Source organism: Metopolophium dirhodum, chromosome 8 (assembly GCF_019925205.1).
Source record: "Metopolophium dirhodum isolate CAU chromosome 8, ASM1992520v1, whole genome shotgun sequence".
Taxonomy (NCBI): Eukaryota; Metazoa; Arthropoda; class Insecta; order Hemiptera; family Aphididae; genus Metopolophium; species Metopolophium dirhodum.
In genome coordinates, this window is record NC_083567.1 from 3,534,129 (window position 1) to 3,556,926 (window position 22,798).

General features: G+C 39.0%; 1 protein-coding gene across 1 annotated transcript; it reads right to left on the minus strand.

Annotated features, from left to right (window-relative positions):
* Positions 1-2,114: 2,114 nt before the first annotated feature.
* Positions 2,115-22,792, minus strand: LOC132950744 (uncharacterized). Its single transcript, XM_061022285.1, has 4 exons — positions 22,277-22,792; positions 14,887-14,947; positions 14,261-14,398; positions 2,115-2,329 (listed from the first exon to the last, which is right to left on the minus strand). Exons 1-4 carry the CDS (start codon positions 22,336-22,338, stop codon positions 2,165-2,167), a joined length of 426 nt encoding a protein of 141 aa, XP_060878268.1. The 5' UTR covers positions 22,339-22,792; the 3' UTR covers positions 2,115-2,164.
* Positions 22,793-22,798: the final 6 nt, after the last annotated feature.

The window sequence follows — 22,798 nt, forward strand, 5'->3', positions numbered from 1 at the left end:
AATACACACTGCTACGATAGTAATAATACTAATAATAACAATAATATAATATATGTATATTTATACAACGGGGAGAGAGCGCAAGTCACCGGGAGACTACCGCCGTCGCCGCCGCATATAAAATATTACAATACCGCAGCACTGCAACCCCGCTCGGAATCAATTGTTTAACACGCGTATATTCACACATCGTGGTATTACACACACTTACAAACAAACACACACACACACACACACACACACACACACACACACAGACTTGTGTGAGTGCCAGACAAAGTATTATAATGTTCCAACGATTCCTCCGCTGTGGCGTATGTGTTTATAAAAAGACACAAAAAAGCGTTATTATAATATGTTTTTTAGCTGCATCAACAGTACCTAGGATTATATACTTGTAGCCACTGCCGGATTTTGAACAGGTGCCGCCCTAGGCCTTTTTAAATATGCCGCCTCTAACCCGAGCAAAACAAATGTAGTATTCATCACTAATAAATTAATTTCATTATGAACAAATCAGGTCAGTATATTATATAGTAATATTGTAAATTCTAATAAACAATAATACCTTTTTTTTTTCAATTTCTTACAAAATTTGCCCGCCTAGGTGTAAATCCGGCCTTGTTTATAGCTGATATATATTATATAGTTGTGTGCTGCAGTCGATTACCTATTCGAATCGTCGCGGAAAGCTCGTGTGGCCAACCGCGGTATACCTTGGTTGTGGATGGGGTCCTGCAGAGTATATTTAGCCATTATATCATAATATAGTATGGGTACATATTATTGTGTGGTACATGAATACCATAGGTGCCTCCTACCCATATCGTTATTATAAAAGTGACGCCGCCTCGCGTACATTATAATATACGATTATTAAAACAATTTTTTTCCGCGCCGACGGTATAGGACGACCGCGGTGGAAACAGGTTAAACAATATATGCAAACGTCCATTGTTTAATATCATAATTAACAAGTGCGCCGAAATGGCACCGACACACCGACACACAGCTATGAGTATATATGCCCATGTATATACTTCGCACTATATTATATTATAGGTACCTATGTATACATTCGCTTTACATAATATATACAAGCAGCATATATCGCGTATTACCGTGGATACCATTGTTAAGGTAACCCATAGCCACTCATAAATACATATATAATATAATATAAAAACAAGTATATATAACCTATAAGGTTATATAGACATCATACTCATATTATTATATAGGTACCTAGCTAAATGCGACGCGAGCGCAGACCATAATTAACTACGAATTGAAATGAAAACTCAATTTACAGAAGTTCGGTCGATTGCGCAAAAATTATTTGTAAAACAATAATAGTCGAGCAACTACAGTATATTGGTAACGTATATAGGTAATACATTATAATAATTAATAATATAAGGTTGTAAAACTATGAACAATAATATCATCGCGAGAATACTGGAGACGACGACTTCGATTTTCACGGGATAGAAAACAAACTAGCAATGCAAACGCTTTTTATAGTTTTTATTTTCTGGAACAAGTGACGAGCATTATGTCGTTATTGCAGGTCAAATAAACGCGACCGAACTAATATTAATTATTTAATATTAAATGTATTTATCTGTCATACCTTTTTCCCTCTTATATCAGAGGTCACACCTAGAACAATATTTTCTAGAAATCTACCTATGATATCGGATATGTATAGTATAGTCTTTTGAATTTCCCAAATATTCTTCTGATCGCGCGTGTATATACAATATACCTATTATATTATGTTTATGAGGTAGTAAAACATTTTGAATAAAACAATATCAACTATTGCTCGGAATGAAGTCCGTCCACGCGGGGCAACACCGATAAAAGCAGACGAATTTCCATCAGTCTGGATTATTGTTTCCGCCTGCAATCTTCAACAGGTACGTACCAATTTACATAATATTAATACATTAATGATTACCTTTGATTCGTCATGGTAACCATAACCATTATGTTATATTATGCTGCACAGTGCAAACTGAAAAGCTCTTTATAGTGTTTAATCGGTCTGATTTGTTGTGAATAACTAACAATAATCGTACGGAAGATTTCAAACCACTTGTTTTTCGTCGGATTATACTGTATATTATTATAAAATACATATTTTATGATCAAATTCGAGTTAAAAATACGTAATTGTGATTCGTCGAGAACGGCTACAGACTTGTCGACGACTTTTTTTTCCACACGATGTGGCTCTTGTCATCTGCGGTATTTGGTGCTGCTCGTTGAACGTTTTGCGTTGACGGGTGCAGGTGTCGTGCACTGCGCAGGTCATCGTAAGGCTCTAAACATAATAATATACAGATAACAAATCAAACTAATGTTTTGATATTATTACAATGATCGCACAATAAAAATAATAATCACAATAGGTTTCTGTGGGGTAGGGCCTCGGGTACCAATATTCTATCCGTTCGCGGCGTACATCGATGATATCGGTCGAAAACACCATAATAATATTATAGTGATTGAAAATATATTATATCGGCCGCCGATCACGAATTTGGGTCACTTAATTTTTCCTACGCCGCTGCAGAGCACGCCCATATGGTTTAGTATATATATATTCTATATAATAACCGACATCAGTTCAAACGGCGAGACGAATTGTTTCCACCAAAACGCTATTGTCGCGGTCGTCGACCCCCCCGCCGCCCCCCCGCTGACAACCGTTTCGCCAGCGGCTTTCGAGCTTACCGATTATTCGACGACTGCTACAATAAACGACGACAAATCGATCGTTTGTACTATTATAATATAGTTGTAGGAGGTACCTACGTCGATAATTATTTCACTACAGCTGCTGCACAATCGCTGACGATATAATATAATAATATATATATATATTATGTTGTTTGTTGTGGTAGACGAGGTATAGGACCTACCGCGGTCACGCTGCAGCGGGAGGTGACAACGGCGTTGCAGTAGAATATTTTGCGGTGCCATATCTAGGAGGTATCACTAAAATGTATAAAAAATATACTATAAATATACTCTATATAAATTAAATTTGAGCGGAGGTTATAAAAAAAAAAATATGTCATAAACACCATCGGCCAACTACTATACTTTCTGCATATTATACATATTATAGCATGTGCATGGAAGAAACATCATTATAATCATTATTATGATTTTAATATTTTTATGTACTTGGTTTCAAAATAATTTAAACACAACACTTGCCCCTAGCATCCCCCTCCTCCCCCTCTAGGACGTCGTCCCACAAATACCATCCGACTAGTCCCTTGTATACTGATATCGCGTGTAGGGTACACCGGAATCGTAAAAAAATTAGTATATGTGATACATTATAACGCGTGAATTACCGAGTACGTGGAAACGATATCACTGTCGAGTTGTCCGTCTACAAAAAAAATATTACACATTTTTCATCCGTCTACCTTGACCGTCGTCACTCGTCTTTTTCGAAACGGTCCTCCACGCCCACGCGCCCACGTTTTTCGAGAGGATATATGATCATTATTATAATGCATTCGCTCCGGCAATGACGCGACTTCGATGACGATGACGACGATGACGCCATTTATACATTAAACATATTATATTATAACCGATACGTTTCGCGGGCATGCACGAGTGCACGACCGCTCGCATGCTATAAAAACCGTATAAAACGGAAATATATTTTATTTTTTAATCGTCTTTCCGCAAACCGGGCGCATCATTCGGCGATAAACGATGACGATAATAATATATGCATTAGACAACCATATATGTATATAGGTGTTATTGTACGCGTATATGTACAATTATTGTATTATGTGTATCGCTCGAACTGGTTATTTGTGTCCCCGGCGAGGCGTTCGAAAAATGTTTTTGTTCCGCTGAAATCAAGTACGGCTTTGAATTTATTACAAAAAAATAAATAACTGTGCGCGTCATTTCCGCGCAGCTCGGCGTAACCGCAGCAGGTACCAATGTCAGCTGTTGTAGTCGTACATAATACAATAATAAACTATTACGATATGCTTACAATATTATGCGGTGCGCTTAATTATTATGCACGATTAGGGAAGGGGTGCTTGGGGGGCTTAGTTCCCCCTTTTATCTGTAGCTCCCTCCAGTTTTTATAATCATATTTCAGATTGACATACAAATTATCACATGGTCTGTGCTGTTGATACAATTCTAGCCCCCCCCCCCCCCTGAAATAATTCCCTAGTTGTGCCTACGGTGCGCTTTTTAGTGTTTTTTGTTTTTGTCGATTCAAATTGAATTTCGTTTGACCCCAGACAGTATGTTGTACGGGTAATATACGCGTGGAGTTGCCATTATAGTTCATGTGGATTTATTTGTTGGACGCACTAGATTTGACGGAACCCAATTTTTTGATTATTCCACGTTGAAATCATTTGATTGTCAACTTCAACGTGGCTAACACATTATACATTAGAGTCGTGTCAAGACTTTTCGAAAACTGTCCAATATATGTATGTGTGACAATATTTCAGTGTTATACTTGTTGTAATTTTCACGGTCTTATAAACGATAACCATTATTTTACCAACGCGTTATAATAATCCGAGACTACACATGGCGGTTATACTGGTATTATTTTCAAATCTAACTTAGATTATCTAAGTATCGAATACTTCGTACGCTGAAGTAGGTAAGTAAACGCGTCAAGAAGAGTTGAATATGGAAATAGCGGTGGGTAGCTGCAGCCGTATGGTCTGCAGCAATAATATAAACGAACATTAAACAGTCATTATCGTCAAAGAAATGCGTTATTGAGAAAAAATGACTCGAGTGACGAGTTGTAGGTACCTATAGGTACCTAATAGTCTGAATAAAATCTGCTCCATAGTGTGCGAAAATCTCGTAGATAGAAAACAGTATACGAAAGTGTACGCAGAAGTGCACATTTTTTTACAGCGCATAGCTGAGAAATCGTTCGTACTGAAAATCAAAATTATAATTTAGGTATACAGATTATAATATTATCGTTCGCTCGCATCAATGTTATGATCTATTGACAGTTGCAGCTCTCGGCTATTATAATAATCAGCCACGTACACGCGAGCACTGACCGACACCGTCAATCGGAAACTATAATAATATGATTGTTATAATGGCATTATTCGGTGTATTGTCATTGTACTATACTGTTATTATTATGATATTATATACGAATCGGAATACAAGTCGTGTATAGACGTGGACCGCTGGCTGGGGCATCGTACGGCGTCGCGTATGACTGTATTACGTGTCCGTACATTTATATATTGTATACATATTATACGTAGGGTTCCCCGAAAACGAGTAAAAATGTAAGAATCAACCCCCACGCCGCGACGGGGGTACACACGCGCGTGGTGTGCGCTACAGTGTCGGCGGCGGGATGATCACGAAATATATATATAAAACGCTTTTATCCGTATAAAATATTATTACGCCGCGGCTGGACGTGTATGGGATATAAGCGTTTCATGCGTGCGCGAGTATATTACAATATATAAAATAATAAATATCATTTTTTTTCTCCTCTCTCACACACACACACACACACCCCACGTCTATACGTATACACGCCGACCGATCGCGCGGAGCTCGCCGTTCCTCTCCCGGTCGGTCCACGACGACGGCAGCTGATTTTTTCGAATCATTGTGTCGGGTACGGTGCGTGTACATATTATAATATAATATAATGCGTTATATACATACTATACGATAATATACACGGGCCGCTGCCAAACGCTCGCGTATATCCCATTGTTACGGTCATGTCTCGACCATAACTCGGTCCACCCGAAAAATAAACGGACAAAAAATAAAGAGAGAGAGAGAGAGAGAGAGACGAAAAAAAAAACCAAAAATACCAAAATCAAACACACGCGCACACACGAACGCATTGCGTATATATTGTGTGTAAAGCCGGTAAACCCGTATACATAATGTAGAGGAGGTTACCCATATATCTATATATCACTATTATATACATTATAACCGCGACACTCGAGCGTCGTGGGCTGCAAGGACTGTGGCGGCGGCGGCGGCGGCACACACAGAATGTGGAATTCGTGGATACCTGTTGCGCGTCATCCTGCTATCATATATATATATAATATTATTATGTACATAATATATAATATATTATGAACAATAGCACTCACGCACACCGCACACACACTCGCGGGTATACCCACTATACATATATAATATACGTGTCGTGAATATTCGCACAAGTCGTATGTATGCGTATATACAATGACGCGGTATGTACTTGAGGTGTATACCTGCTTCGCGGTACATACGAAACGGAACACCGGTAGCCGGGGCTCGAGCACACCGCGGCGGGGAGACGACCGCAGAGGTCATCGTGGTCGTAGCCGCCGCCGCCGTCGGTCCGGTCGCGGGTAAAAGTTATCGCGCAGAAAAATGCCAATATAGAGATCCGCGGCTTATGTGTATAGTGCGATCCTATAGGCTTTGTCCGAGACCGTAAATTCTAATAATATAATATGATCGTCTACTTCGTTGTATAATACCGTCATCTCTGCTATCTGTTTTTCTATAATCTTTTCGTTAATATTACGCAATAGAACCACAAACAAGCTGAATGCCCAAAATGTTCCGAAAAATTAACTCACGAAGACGACGCATTATTAGACTGTAGTGTATGTAAAAAAACCAACACATTTCTACTCATCTCGGAAACCAATTTCGAAAAAATGTCCAGAGTTCACAGGGGAAAACGTATATATGCTCTGATCGTGAGCAAATCGAAACAACGTCAGGAAAAATCAATCATATGTGTGACGTGCGAGCGCGTGCGCATGATACGATCCCGCCCGGGGCAAGATATTAATGAATGAAATACTTACGATTCGATAATAGTTATATAGGCATATTGATATTAGAGAACACGCAGTTAAAAAGTCCCAGGGGGGAGGGCCATTTCGACCCCCTCAGCGGGGCCCTTGGTGACGATCGCACGTACAATACGCATAACAATATTATACCTGGGTATATGTAGGTACACTTGGGTGCATTATAATGTAATAAGAGGTAGGTACCTATGTAATACGACGCGGTATATGTATATTATAATACGGGAGGTCCGATCGCGTCCGTCCGTAGTGCCTTGTAAAAACGCCGTCGAAAATTTACACCTTCCCATCCCGTGCTGTGGGATATAATATTATTGTACCAGCTACACCGACCTACACCCACCTATACCCACCTTGCACGATGTACGTATATTATGTATATCGCCGTACACGCGCATATATGACGCGCGTGAACACAATAACGCAGACCTGGCTGCAGCCACACGGGACGGGCGGCGGCGGCGGTCGCGCGACCGCTCGAGTGTGTGTTCGCGTGTACCTATATATACACACACATTCGTACATAGGTATATATTATGTATATAATAAACATGATGTGTACACTCACGGTCCGAAATGTGTGCTGTGTAAACGTCCCCTCGGCACGACGTTTTTATACACGTATATATAATATGTACCTATGTGTGTGTTTGTACCGAGAGCTGGTGCTGTACCTATGTGTGTGTGTGTGTGTGTGTGTGTGTGTGTGTGTGTGTGTGTGTGTGTGTGTGTGTGTGTGTGTGTGTGTGTGTGTGTGTGTGTGTTAAAAGCCCTCCGCCGCTGTCGGTGCGCGCTGGTCGTATATTATAATGTGTGCCGCGTGCGTGTGCTCCGTGTGTGGTTCGCGTCCGGACCTGCTGCTGCAGCAGTGTCGTGTGTGTGTGTGGGTCGGTCGCGCCAAAACGATGGCGTTAATAAAATATACCGAACGAGAGCCCCGGAAAACTCATCGACAACGCGAGTATCAAGACCTACGTCATGCTTCGTATACGGACACGACGCATGTCCCAACACTATTTTCCGACGTTCGGGTGGACGATTTCGTGTCCGGGCGGAGAGTTCAAAATTATCTCTCGATTAAAATACGCGTTACCGAAGAAGAAAAAAAAAAAACGTCCATCAGTTTCTCAAAATGTTCTCCCTCCCACTTGTGGGCCGCCGCTGGCACTATGCACTCAACATTATATAACAACATTCAAACGAGGTCGGGTCTTCCTGTGCAGTGCGCTGCTGTTTTATACCACCTATATAGTATATTCCTATTATTCCGAGTTTGTAATAATTGTAAATTGATTACAAGGCCACGTGAAACGTCATTACGACACAACATGTCGACATGTAGCCATGTTGGTGTGTGTTAAAAGTGCGCCGTGTTACCTGTTATTAACGATTTTCAGCTGCACATTTTCACCGGTACGCATCGAGTGATATAGAGTTTTCGGTCGACTCGTCTCCACATAATATATAGTATACCGACGCAAAGTAACAATAATAGTATAAGAAAAAAGAAAACGATACGGTGAAAGAATAAATTAATACGTTTTATATTATTACCGCATACCGCTGACCCCTGTGGTTAATCTCTCCTCGGGCGGAAAAACCGTACAATGAAATAATGTATAACAGCTGACCAACCCCGTCTCACATGCCCGTCGACTAGACAACGACAAGAGACGCGTCGTCGGGTGTCTTTCGGATCCTCAAATTTTGTAAGCGTCCAACTCTCGATAGCGACCGTTCGTGCCCGCGAGAATCATTGTCGACATTTATTATTATTGTTGCACGATATCGTTACGGCGACAGAGTTTCGTCAACGCCATCGGACTACGCGACGTGTGTGACAATATAACAATAATAATGTATATTATATTATTACGTCCGCGACGGAGAGACCCTGCACCAGACTATGTATAATAGACATTTAAGTATTTAGGACGCGCGTCCTCGACGTTTTCGATATTGTATTGAATTATATGTCTCCGAGTTCGGACCTCGCCGTATTCGTATTTTTACGATAATAGCATGTATATTATTGCGACGACGACGACGACGACGACGGCGAATACGCGAACGGGTTTTTAAACTCGTCGAATTTCCCGAAGAATTGGAAAAAGGTTTCGTTTAAAAGTTTACGGTTTCCGCCCGCGACATTTTGCATTGTCGCGCTGCAGACGCGAATAACAATAATATAATGTGTGTGCGTGCGTGCCACGTGTTGGCGAGTGTCCGTCGAAATTATTCAAATGCGCGCGAGTAGCTACCTATATATGCGATACGCGCATAAACATATTATTATATTACAGTCGAAGCAGTAAAAAAAAAAAAAAAAACTTGGTAAAAACTTCTCGGGACCGTCTCGTTAGCGGCGGCAAACGACTTTATCGACGGATTCGATCGTGACTGCGTAGGCACACTGCGTGCGATAGAGATTCGCGTGTGGTTCGATAAACGGCTCAGATATAGATCGGCGTCACATGCATAGTATATATATATATATATACATTATTATAGGTATAAGCACGAAAACTATATATATATATTATTATATAAACGCGGTGCAAGTACCTATATATAGGTAGGTAAGGTGCTTGCAGAATAGAGAGAGACCGCGGGGGGAGCACCGAGTTCTTCTTCCTTTTAAAAAATATATTTATGGGTGCCCCTTCTAACTGTGTATTCATTATTGGGACTGTCGATTACAACAGGACATTATCTAAATATGCAGTTAGGCAAATTTTTTTCACACCTCCGCATCTCACTTCGAATTTTTTTTTCCAATTCAAGCACTGCGTAGGTCTGATCTATATCTGTTGCGTTTTCATATATATATATATATATATATAGGTGTATATCTCAGGCTAACCTTCCTTATTACTTATCCCCATAGTATCTATATGCACCACGAATCACCTGCACCCCCTCGTTGTACAGGACGACGCGGATCGCCAACGAGATCGACAACAGATTTTGATGAACGGTAGAGCTAAATTATTATTTTTATGCAATCCCTCAATTGTATAGTGATTGTCACTATACAATTAATATCGATTTATTGTTCTTATTCCATACCTACTTTCGTTATTGACGTGTATATTATTACCAGCCATATAGATTATATTATATTTGAATTATTTTATAAAACGTGCATATAGAAGTTACTTAAACGTATTGTTTTGTCTTTTAACAAAAATTCAAATATATCTGTGTACAGGGGAGCCGAAAAGACGCGATCTGGAGAGGTCTACAGTGACTTGTACCACTGTTGTACCTATCGGTCGGTTTTCCGGCATTCCACTAACCAGGGTGCTGGGCCCGTCCACCACATGTAATGATAATAATACATTATATCATATAATATATTAAAAATATTATATTACACCGTGGAGGGTGTCCCGCGGACTCTCAAGGTTCATTGAGCTCGCACTCACACACACAAACACAGACACTCTGTCGGTTTATTATTTCGTATATGTAAATATATATATAATACGCGTGTATGTGTGTCCGGCACATATTATAGTCTTTGGCTCCGGTGCGTGTGTATTCTTCATTATTGAATAGCCGAGGCGGTGGCCGGCTTTTTTTTTTTTTTATACTTATTTTTTAAACCCGTCGTCGTCGTCGTAGTAGTCAGTCGTCTTCTTCGTCTCTGTCGTCGTCGACTTAGCCGTCGTTGTCGTCGTGCAACCCACCGCGGCGGACACTATGTGCTCGTGTGCGTATGTGTATAGATAGGTACACCTCTACATATATAATGATAATATATAGGTAGGTACGGCCGTCGGGTGATGCGGCGGCGGAGGCTGGGGGGGCGAGGGGGGGGGCGAGGTATATATACGGCCGACGATGACTACCGCGACGCGGCGAGAGGCTGCAGAGAGACGCGCGCGCGCACGCACGCAAACAAACGAGCCGTAGATTCTCCTGCTCCGTCGCCCGTTCTCGACTGGATTCTTTTACCTTTAGTGTATATGACACGTATTTTTTTATTATTATTATTTTAAACGATGAGACGGTTTGCATCCGTCCGCGCGCGCGCGCGCGCGTTCGCCCGAGAGCCGTTCGACAAAAATGTTTGTATGCGCTAGAAAGTAGCTATTAAAAAAAATAAAAAATAAAAACGGGGAACGGCTTTCTTGGTCCATTGTGATCTTCTATGTGTGTGTGTGTGTGTGTGTGTCTGTGTGTGTGTGTGTTTACAATAAGTATAATAATATATATTGTATGTATAGTCCGTATATCGCTGCCGCCTTCTCACAAAACCCGCGAGCTCGCGTAACGTCCGCCGCCGCCGCAGCACGGATTTTTTTTTTTCGTCACCGAAACGTTATAATACTTTATATTATTATTATTATTATTACAAGTTATATTATTTATTATTATATTGTATATTATTTGTTTTCGTTTCGTTTTCGGTTCCGATTTTCGATTGTTTACACCGGAGGCGCACAATGCGTATATACAATATCCATACTGTGAGCGGCGGCGAGGGGGGTGAGGAGGGTCTGTCGTCCGAAGCTGCAAACAATGGGGGCTTAACACACGCGCGCACACGTGGGCAAACGACGAAAAAAAATAATAAAACGCAATAATATAACCGACGGACGGTGGACGGACGGACGGACGACGTGTGTATTGATAACAATAGTATAGCGCGAAATCGGATTTTTCCCCTCACCGTGATTCGAGACGGACGGATCGCTGCTCTAGATTCGAGGCCCGGGGGTGACCTAACCTAACCGCGGGCCTTCCGAAAAACGGTATCAAACTAACAAAAAAAAAAACAAAATGAATAAATACGAAATACTACTGAAAAAAAAAAAAAAAACGGAAAAGGGGTCGTCGAGGGCTGCTGCAGTGGCGGCGGTGTAGAGATCCGACAAACGAGTTATATGCGCTCGCGAGATAAATGCTCGGCGATAATTTTCGCGGCGGCACCGACGTCCGGGCGTTGTAAAATCATTACGACAATAATAATTTTACTCCGCGGCGGCGGCCCCCTCCGCACACGGAAGTCTGCAGCAGTCGGGCCGCGCCAAGCCGGTGTGTTGTACAATTCCCCAAAGTCTTTAAAATAAAAAAATACCCCACCACCGCCGCCGCCACCGCCATCACCATCACCTTTATAATATATATACGTATGCAAAGGCCCTTACCGCCGCCGCCGTCCGTAAGAGCACACGTTCGGTTTAATTTATTCGAGGGTATGGGGAAAAATGAAAAAAAAAAGAAATGGAAAATTATATATAAGGGGAGAACCAAATTGCTATACGGTTAAAAGAAAACAGTTTTGTCGGCCTTTTCGTTATTTTATATATAATGTACCTAGAGAGAGTGTATGTGTGTGTGTGTATGAGAGAGAGAGAGAGAGAGAGAGAGATTGTGAGAGGGTGGGAATGAGGGAGAGTGAAGGGAGGAGAGAGAGAGAGAGAGATCTGCAGGTGGGTACATAGGCACCAACGCGGCGGCGGAACGGGCTTCTTTTTCTTTTAAATTATACTCGCGGCGGCAGAGAAATATATCGTCCGCTTTATTATCGGAGCGAAAGCAAGCAGTTTTCAACCTTCGAGTTTTTCCACTCTTCCTCGCGGCAAAGCGATTCGCGGACGACCCGATACGGTATTATTCGTCGTCGCGCACACAATATTGCATATTATTCAATATCCGGTCCGGTCGGTGCAAACGCTACAATGACAGTATGATATTTTTATATATAGGTATATAATATGTGCGGTTGAATCTCGTCGTTGTCGAGGTCGATGACGAGGGGCAAGAGATTCGAAAAAAAAAAATTACAAACTAAGAACATCGATCAAAAATAATATTTTATATAATATTAATACCGTTTCACCGCGGACATCCAAACAGTACGACAGTAAAATATTAGCTACACCCTAAACACTATACTCACTCCGCAGATTTAACTCAAAATTATTAGAACATCCTCCTGCTGACCTCGCTATCGTGCTGGTGCTCTCTCCCTTGGAAATCTGAGCTTGACCGGTCAACGTATGTAGAGACTTGCCTACTTCATACAATAAAAAGCTTAAATTATTGCACAATAATATGTAACAAAATAAAAATAATCCCGTTGCGGGGTTCGATCAGTGGACGGGGCGATTTCCCTCACGTCTTATTCCATATTTCGTTATTTATAATTATTTGTGCGCTATCCAGTTTACATATTGTTATTATTGTGTTTGAATTACAGATCGTAATAAAGTGCATCTTTTACGCGCGGTATATTACTTTTTTAATTGTTTTTGATCGCGAGTATTATCGTTAAATTTTTGTTCGTCTCGCGGACGGGCGCAGACTGCGGTCGACTAAATATTGTTAAGGTTGGCGAACAGTCCGTAAATAACGTTAATATTATTATTATATTATACGCGACGTCTTGTTTTATTACATTGCGGCCGCAAATCGCAACAACCTTGCGCGGTGCTCTTCGCGGCGGCGTACGCCAACTTGCGCGACCTACTGAACTAGTTGTGCTTTCCAAAAAATCGTGGGACGTTCGTACGTGTGTGTGTGTGTGTGTATACACCGATAGCTTTAATATAATATAATATAATATCGGAAACCAGTTATTCTGACGTCGTGCGCAATCGCGGATTAACACACTGCACATTCGCGTGACATTCGTGTAAGCAGTGATTTTTTAAAATTTTTTTTCTGAAATATACGCGAACGGCGTGCGTTGATCTCGCGGACTCCGAGAGTTTGTTTACAAAAATATTGGGGGGAAAAAACACACTAACACTCGCACTCGCATTCACACGATATCGAACGGAGCGCGCGGTTACAAGCGTTATTTATGTGGAATCGATTTAGGTAACTTTATGTAAATCACGTGCTCATATAATATATATATATATATATTATTATAAAATACAACGGCGTAGGATTATTTCGGATGTAAATAATAATGAGCGGCTCACGCACATCGGACATGATATCGTGTTATATTATACACTGATAATAATATAGGTACCTAATTATACTATATAATATGACGTCTGCCCCGTACAAGTGGACACCATAGACGATTCGATTCGTAATAATATGCAGCATATTATGCCTATCTATATTACGGTTGGTATATATTATTATAGGTGATCGGACAAGACGCGCGGCATGCCGGTATAAATAGACAGGTACTGACCGATAGTATTTACTTTATGCGCCTTGTAGAAAACGATACCAGAAAATATTACAATCTCGTGTGTTTTAGCGTTTAGACGAAAAAAAAAAACAATAATAATATTCAATAGTTCGTTTCGAAATAGGAACGTCGCACCCTACGCGCGTCATATAATTTATTGTCAAACACAATAATATTATCAGCTATTATAATATACCTTATCGTGTAGTACGGCCATGGCGGTATTTTCGAGGGCGATTCGCCAAACACGATCCGTGCGCAGTCGTAGCTTTGGTATATACCAACACGATTTCCTTGTGGGATGACCTGCAGCGGACCTTCCGTATCGTCTAAACTGAAAACAAACAACAAAAAAAAAAGGTATAAAAAAAAATGAGTAAACAGCCAAATAGAGGTGTATATACCTATAAGTAGGTAGCTAAGATAGATAGGTAGGTGGTAGCTGTGGGAACTATATATATTATAATACGTACATAGGTATGACTTAGATAAAAACAATAATAATTGGGAATTGTCTGTACCTATATAATATTATCGAAGTCACTATAGATCGATAAGCATATTATTATTTTATTGTCAAATTATTATAAAGTTTCAATAATACATCATTATAAATTGTAGCGTGTTATTTACTGATTATATATATTATATATATTTATGTAACACTCTGCTATACCGACACACGCTATTGATATAAAGTTGGTAGATAGTTATTGTATAATCAAAATTGTTTTTTTTTAACGACTTCTGTTATCAATATGATACTGTGATAGTATTATGTTATGACAATAAAATGTTTAAAAACAATAAAGATATACTTACATGCTTATGCGTATTAAAAATCAACGGTTTACTGGGGTCCCCGTAACTCCTTTTTGAACACCTGCGACAATTTTAATTTATTAGCCTATTATTGTTGTAAACAACATTTTTTGAAAAAAAATTATCTCCACTAAATTAAACCGTTTTTGGGTGCCGAAGGTGGTCTAGTTAAGGCGGTCCTTGCAGGATTAAAATCGACTCAGATTTCTGTCTAAGTGTAGTGGACATGACATACAGCCATACGGGCAAATACCTATACCTAAACGGCTTTTATATTATCATTAATGTCCATGTATAGGCGTACAATACAAAAACGCAGCAAAGATGTCAGGTAGGTACACCTCTCGCTGCAGCATAGAAAGGCACAATTATTATCAACACAATACATAATAATATTATGATAGGAAAAAAAATAAATATTATTTCTAAAGACCACCGCGGTAGATGGTGTATGGACATCGGAGTCAACCCATTGACGATTTTTCACGTGCTCGGACCAGCCGGGGCACCGGATATCCGCGTCCGAGGTCACCCGCTGCAGCACCCCTCCCCCGCACCTCATACAGTGTAGGGAATTCCTAGACGCGTGTCCTCGTGCGGCGGATGTAAAAACTGCGCTATGTGCGAGTGGCACGGAAGGGGGGGTGGGGGTCGAACCCACGTATTTTTATTACTATTGTTGTTTTTTTTTTTCAATTCCCTATAACGCTCGCGCGTGCGTTTATTATTATAATATAGGTTTAGAGTAATATTATAACAATACGATGCATCAAATAAAACGATAATATTTCAAATCTGTTTAAAGGTATAGGTGCCTGTGTGCAGATGCTCTACGAGGCTTTTCTGTCGGACACATCTAGTGGCAAATCAAATTCAAATGCATATTATACGCACATGATCCGTTGTAATTGTCTCCTCCATTTTTTTTCCTTCTCCATAGAGGTGGTGGATGACAATGGCAGGGAGCAGCACTCAGACTACAGTACATTTAGCATATCCCAAAAAGAAGTTTAGTCACTGGAGTATGATCAGATCTTTTGTTTCTATGATTTATTCCGGCTTTACGATCCTCCGAGCAACCGCCATAACCATATTCTCCCATTTCCTCTGTCATACGTTATATTTTGCCAATGTATTCCAACTTCTTGGGCTACCGTATTTCGTAATTCATTTAAGGTTATAAATAAGGTCTGTCTATCTTCTTCGAGGTCTTTTCCTTGCAGGTCTCCTCCCCCTGACGTCCAAGTCATTATATCTTTTTATGTCCGGCCCATAGCATTCTTATACCTTCAATAAGCTGTACAATGTCTTATCCATTTTGTATAAGTTTTCCAGCCTTCTGTTTCGCCTAACCTTTCAAATAATCTTCTTAGCTTCGCTCTTCATCACCAATAGTTGTGGACCACGTAGCACAAGTGTGAACTTGTCTTATATTATGTAGCTCACATAGAGTTTTTCTTTGACATTTTTCGTTCCTACTCGTTTATACTGTACGATAATAATAATATAATCTTTAGGTCTGCAGCTTTCCCGTGGTGGGGAGGGATGGCTCGGGGGGGGGGGGGGCGAAGTCGGCCGAAGTCTCGCGGTTCGTCATGACGGTGTACAATAATATAATGACGGACGACGCCGAACCTCTTACCAATTGAAATCGTATTTTATATTTTTTTATTAAATTTTTTTTTTTTTTGGCGGATGTGCCAGTGGTTACGTGGCTCCGTTGTCGTTGTCGCCATCGTCGTCGTCGTTGTCGTCGTATGGTCGCAGAGCAGTCACCGGTCGACGGGAAAACAATGGGCACACACACACACACACACACAGGTGGACACACAGACACGTCGTATACTTACGCCGAACGGGGGGGGGGGGAGGGGGAGCCCGTTTAGAATGCACCGCAACACGCGACGGCCGTTCCGCCCACGAGCGCCTCCAAAACGGACGTGGCGTAAGCTCGCGAACACAATCGAATCTCCGTTTTGTATTTAACGGCGCTCACACACGTATAATTTATTATTACGCGGGAATTTAAAATTTTTTTTTTTTACCTCTCCATTCACCGCGTGCAGCAGCGCACACATTATCGTCTTTCGACGCGACGTCGGCATTTAATCACACCATTTATATGCATGCGCGTCCATGTTAATATTGTTATTACGTTTCGATCGTCTCGGGCGTGAATAATAAAACGCAGTTTTTATTTCTATTCGTCTCCGCGCTGCACGGCTGTCTACCTACCCCCACACGCGACATGTTATTATAAATATAGTTGTTATTATTATTCCGAATATAATAATATAAAATTTCGGCGCGGGTACTTACCATCGTACGAGACACCGGGTGTGATAATCTTGCATGAAACCGATGCTGTTTACAACATATAGATGCAGCAGCAGCAAAGTTGGGAAATTTCAGGACAACACGAGACCTGCAGACTGTAATATGACGTACGGTCATAATGATGCGGTCCATCGCGGTTACGGATGGTTATGAGTTCTTTACTTTAGTGAATCGAACAACTTTTTCACGGATATTAGATTAAAATTAGGTTTGAATTATACGCACAATAATATTGTATTATTATACTGCAGCAGTTGCAGGAGAGGACGTCAGCGTGACATCTGTTTTCTGGGTCAAACTCTGTACACCTATATACAAACTATATATAATATTATAGTATGTACTTTAAGTACGTATAAAGCCAAACCTATCTCCTAGGCATTTGTAAGCTGAACGATTAAGTGTTTATTTTTCTTCGAAACTGGCCCAGCGGTATAAGCAATAAGATTAAAAGAGATTTGCTACATATGAATGTATATTATTTTGTGCATTGTTATCGATTAAACGCAGAGCAGACTTGGCCGAAATGTAGAAATCACAGTATATACTATGATAAGCACACTTTTTTGAGAGGGGGTCTAGGTCTTATACCCAGAAGTTGTTAGAATGTTTAGTGTAGTATATAGTGCATTAGTGCCCTAATTATGATCAATATTAAAATGTTAGAGAAACTATTATTACCTATAATCTTTATCGTTCGGTTATAATTTATAACTATTGAAAAAAATAAAAACAAAAATTTAAAAACCTATGCTAGGTAGATTAACTCGTCTTGTCACCTTCATAAGATGCTTAGGTTGGCCAATGTGATCTACATTCACATCGTATATCACGTATTTTGTTAAATTTTTCTTATTTTCATTTACCTAGTCTAGTTTGTACTCGAATCTATGCTGTTATCCATCTGATTTAAATACGTATATACTGTATACCATTCTATAAAATACATTTGGCGTTAATCTTATAATAAATTAATAAATAAATAAGTAGATAATATATTGTAACAGGTCCTGCTTGCCTACTTTGAACAGTTTAGCTATACTCTGGGAAATCCGAAGAGCGATAATAATATGATATAATATAAGAACTGATAATATATGTATAAAGCTATATTTAATCTATATAACACTATAGCTACTACGACTCAGGTGTGTATTGTTATAATGATGTGTGAATAATAATAATAACACAAATAAGGCAGAGGCATCGATTGTTGATTTTACGCGCTATCGTCGTTTTTGGGAATTTTTTATTTGTATATAATAAATAAAAAAGTGATACAATATAGCCCTAAAGCCCCAACCGTATATAGGCAAAGATCGAAGTCGTATATATTAATAGTTCGCTACGACTACTATACAACCGCCTATGGTGTTAACAATATATTATATATATAAAATACCTATATGTAGCTGCGTCAAGTTTATGGTCGTTAAAGAATGTGAGTATATTAAAATACACATTAAATTAACACGTCAGCGTGTTGAAATCGGTCGTGGGAGGGGTAGAGGGGAAATCATTATAAAATTCACTTTTTATACGCGTCATCGCCGTATAATAGAGAAAAGAAAAATGTAATTTTACGTCTAGACGAATAGTAAATTATACATATGTTATATTATGAGGTATATCGAGTGTTATTAACTGTAAAACTATAATATTATATGGGTAGAGGTACACGTGTAAACCTATTAATTGTTTTAGACGAAAACAATTAAAACACGATTAAATTATAATGACCGTTTTTTTTTTTACAAATTTTATATACGTTATCATACAATATTATAATATAGTGATGCCCGTCGATTAAAAACAATATTTTAACACCTTCGCATCGATAAATTATAATATTTAATATAATACAGCCATATATAATATATATAGCTAATTGTGCGGTGAATATTAACGTTTCGGAATTGTAAACGAGATTTACATTTTTACTTTCAAGCTATATGCTAATGCATATATAATAATATTATGGTATACGAATTTTTACTTCCATATCATTAATTTATGATATGTGGTGAACCCTGATTTTTGAGAGGACGAACTCGACCTGCGCAGGCACCATTCAAATTTACATCGTCGACCGAACCGAACATTAAAAAATTGTTTAAAAAAAATGTATTGCGTTGGTAAAGTGACGCGACGGCCAAATAAATTAAAACTTACAATATTATACTCGACCTAGGTACAATAAAATTTTCGTTTTATTTAATTTTGATCGTTCTTCACTAAATTCGGTACGAAGTTTTATTAATTAGGTGGTTTGATGATTGAACCCAACTAATCATTTAGTCATTTCCATAGAATATTTTGAAATGTTACACTCAAATTTTCGTTCGGGTGGATCAAAAAATCTTACAGTTCGCGACATCCCCAATAATATTACAATACAGATTTATCTACTTCATAATTTCGTTTTTAATATTTAGCGCACACCGTTAACGTGTGGCACGAACAAATTTTTTATTAGATTTTTGCCGTTTATAAATATTATATATTTAGTGAAAACCTAAAGTATTGGGTACATCAAACAGCTATGTACCCATCGAGTGTTGACATTATTACGCAATCGTTGAAAAGGAGGAATAATAACAACACGATTGTAACAATGTTTTTTTTCCTCGTCACGCGTACATGCGCAAGTCTTGGCAATGTACACCGAGTGTGTAATAATATTTAAAGATCGAGGTAGTAATTATATTATTATTGTATACACGGTTTGTGTAAAGAGTGGTTTGCAAGAAAAAATAAATAAATGACGGAATCTTCGTAGTTAGATATTTACCTATGTGTGTATATAAAGGTAATATGACGGTAATAAAAATGTACAGAGACGTTTCTTCATATCATAAAAAAAATTCCGTAGGAAACTGATTATGTTATTAAACTATCATTGTTTAGAAATAGTTTTATACGCATAACTCGATCGTACCTACTCATCCCACTGCAATGAACAGAGGTTTAGATATAATATATATTATATTATTCAAATGAAATTGGCATTTTTTTTTCTATCATTCTATTTATTCAAGTAATATAATAATCATAAGAATATCGAAAAAAATATTCAAATCTGAGCAAAAAAAAATACGAACGGGCTATGGCCCGACGGTACAGAGAAAAACACAACACATTTTGCACTGCAAGCGGTAAGTTCACATATTAGGTATCATGTCCTGTAATTGAGACAACCATATAATTTTTTTTTGGTGGGTTTGGGAAAACATTTTATCAGCAATTATTTAAAATCACTATTTATTACCTATAGGTTATTATATAGATTGTCATAAAATAAAAATATTGCTGTGTTTAGTTGTTTTATTATTTTAATCGTCTAGGTATTATAATAAATTGTATAACACGTCACAACACTTAAAAAATGGCATTCTAGCCAAAAGTTAAAAAAAATAGTACAAATAATAGCTGGTATACAGGTTTAGTAATAGCAGCGGCTGGTATATACTATAATATATAGCTGTGAAAATATTTCAAAACACAAACAAATTGTAACCAACTATAGATTTAGGTACGGTAATCACTCGTATATAGTTTTTGACATTATATTATATATAATTATATAGATATGTATAATAGCGGTATTATACTCGTACATATGGCGTATAACAATAATTCAAACATTGTATTCGTCTATGATATTATATATAATATAATATATATAATTGACATAAATTGCTAACGAACAGAGTTTACACTTAGTAGTTTTACAAATTTACTATAAACGCGAACGCATATAACGAGTTTTTCCACAATTTATATTTTATACATGCCATTTGTAGGATATAGTATCATAGATAATAATAATTTATAATATTATGTTGTCACGATAAATTAAACATTTTCAAGGTACCCAAATCTATATACGTCTATACCGAACTATATTGAATTTATCGTACAGGTGGTTTACATTTTCCTGCAATTACATATTATTATAATTATTAATATTACCTATATTATTTGAATTGTGTACATGTGCCGTATCAAAACGTGGAATATTATTTAACGATATAGTACTGCTAACGAGACGTTAGCAAAATGTATTCTATAAAACGTATACATTTGTCATTTATATACACTTTAAAAGAAATAAATTGTGGCCAATGTATTCATTGAACGAAATTACTTTTAATAACTGCCAAGCTGAAGTATTAGGTACTACGAAATTTGTTATAATATTAAATTAACCGAATAAATGAGCGCTGCAAAGCTTATAATATTGTATTAAAAATATAGCTTATATAGGTCAGGTAAGTGTGGGAGGATTAGAATTTGTGAAGAATTTAGTACACGCCCACCTTTAATCGTCGTTTTCCGTTAAAATTCCCGGAAAACGATAAGACTCGAGAGAAATCCGCGAGTTTATGGGTGACACCTGACAGATGGAGATTGTCCGGTGTAGTTGACAATTTATGGAAGAGTGCAGTGGACCTACGTTAAAATATTTGGCCGACTGTGACTTCCGGTTCTGGGCATGCTTCGACGGATGTCGTGCGATTACACTGACGTTAGCGAACGATTTGAATAGGTATCCAAGAGGCGAATGATAAGATAATATTATCGTACTAGGCGACTGGGTCAACCAATGGGATTACGCCGTTACCAGAAAATTTGAAAAATTGTAAATCTCGTTTTTAGAAAACTTTTGATCGTAAAAAAATATATGTAATGTAGTATAAAATCCTTACTGCCGACCCAGAGGCATCGACCGACTCGGCTACACTTAAATAATATTTTTATCGTGTTGTATTGCTCCACGCTCTGACTGAACAAAATGATAGCGCTAAGCACCACCACGCAAGGCACGGATGAGAGTGGGTCCCTTATACGTAACGTCAATATAAATAAGAATGAAGAACTCAAGGTAATATGTTCTAATGGCGAGCCAGAAGCATCGCCCTAATATTAATATGTAAGATTACAATGTTTTACATTCATATAAAATGGATGGGCGCCCCCTAATGGATATACATAGGTAAAATTAACACGTAGGTACAAATGATACAAAATAATAATATAATGGTACAATCACCGGTCTCCCTGGTACCCGCAATGTTGCCACTCGTTCACCTTCCGACTGCTTAATTGGTCCATACGGCGAGTCGACGCTGGTGGACTGGGAATCCCAACGATGGCCACTGACGGGTGGCGCACACTAATAATTCGGACGTCGCCGATACTCCACGCAACACAATGGCGACGGCCAACAACCAGATACCTGCCCGCGTACACCACGAGACAACGTACCACAGGTGATCGACGGGTAACTAATATGGACGGATCGACTTAACACACGCGAAACGCCACGGCCGATGGATACTTAACACGACACATTCACAACATCGATCACGCAGAAAAATAGTCTGTCGCGCAACACGCGGACGTGACAAAGGTGCCGGGGCCGTTGCAACAGTTGCAACGAACAGACAGAGGGTCACTAACTAGACGTTGACGGGTTCGCGGTGAGACGGCAGGCAGTGACCGAGATGGCACAGGCGGGGCGGGGGTATCGAATATTCTCGACGTGGAGTCTACCGTAATGACCGACGACAAT

Bases quoted from the DNA above. Each gene is read 5' to 3' on its own strand.
- LOC132950744 (XM_061022285.1), bottom strand. From the start codon at position 22,338: ATGGACCAATTAAGCAGTCGGAAGGTGAACGAGTGGCAACATTGCGGG. The intron at 14,948-22,276 runs GTGATTGTACCA...AAATTGTCGCAG, and splicing joins TGCGGGTACCAGGGAGACCG to GTGTTCAAAAAGGAGTTACG. The intron at 14,399-14,886 runs GTAAGTATATCT...GTTTGTTTTCAG, and splicing joins TTTTTAATACGCATAAGCAT to TTTAGACGATACGGAAGGTC.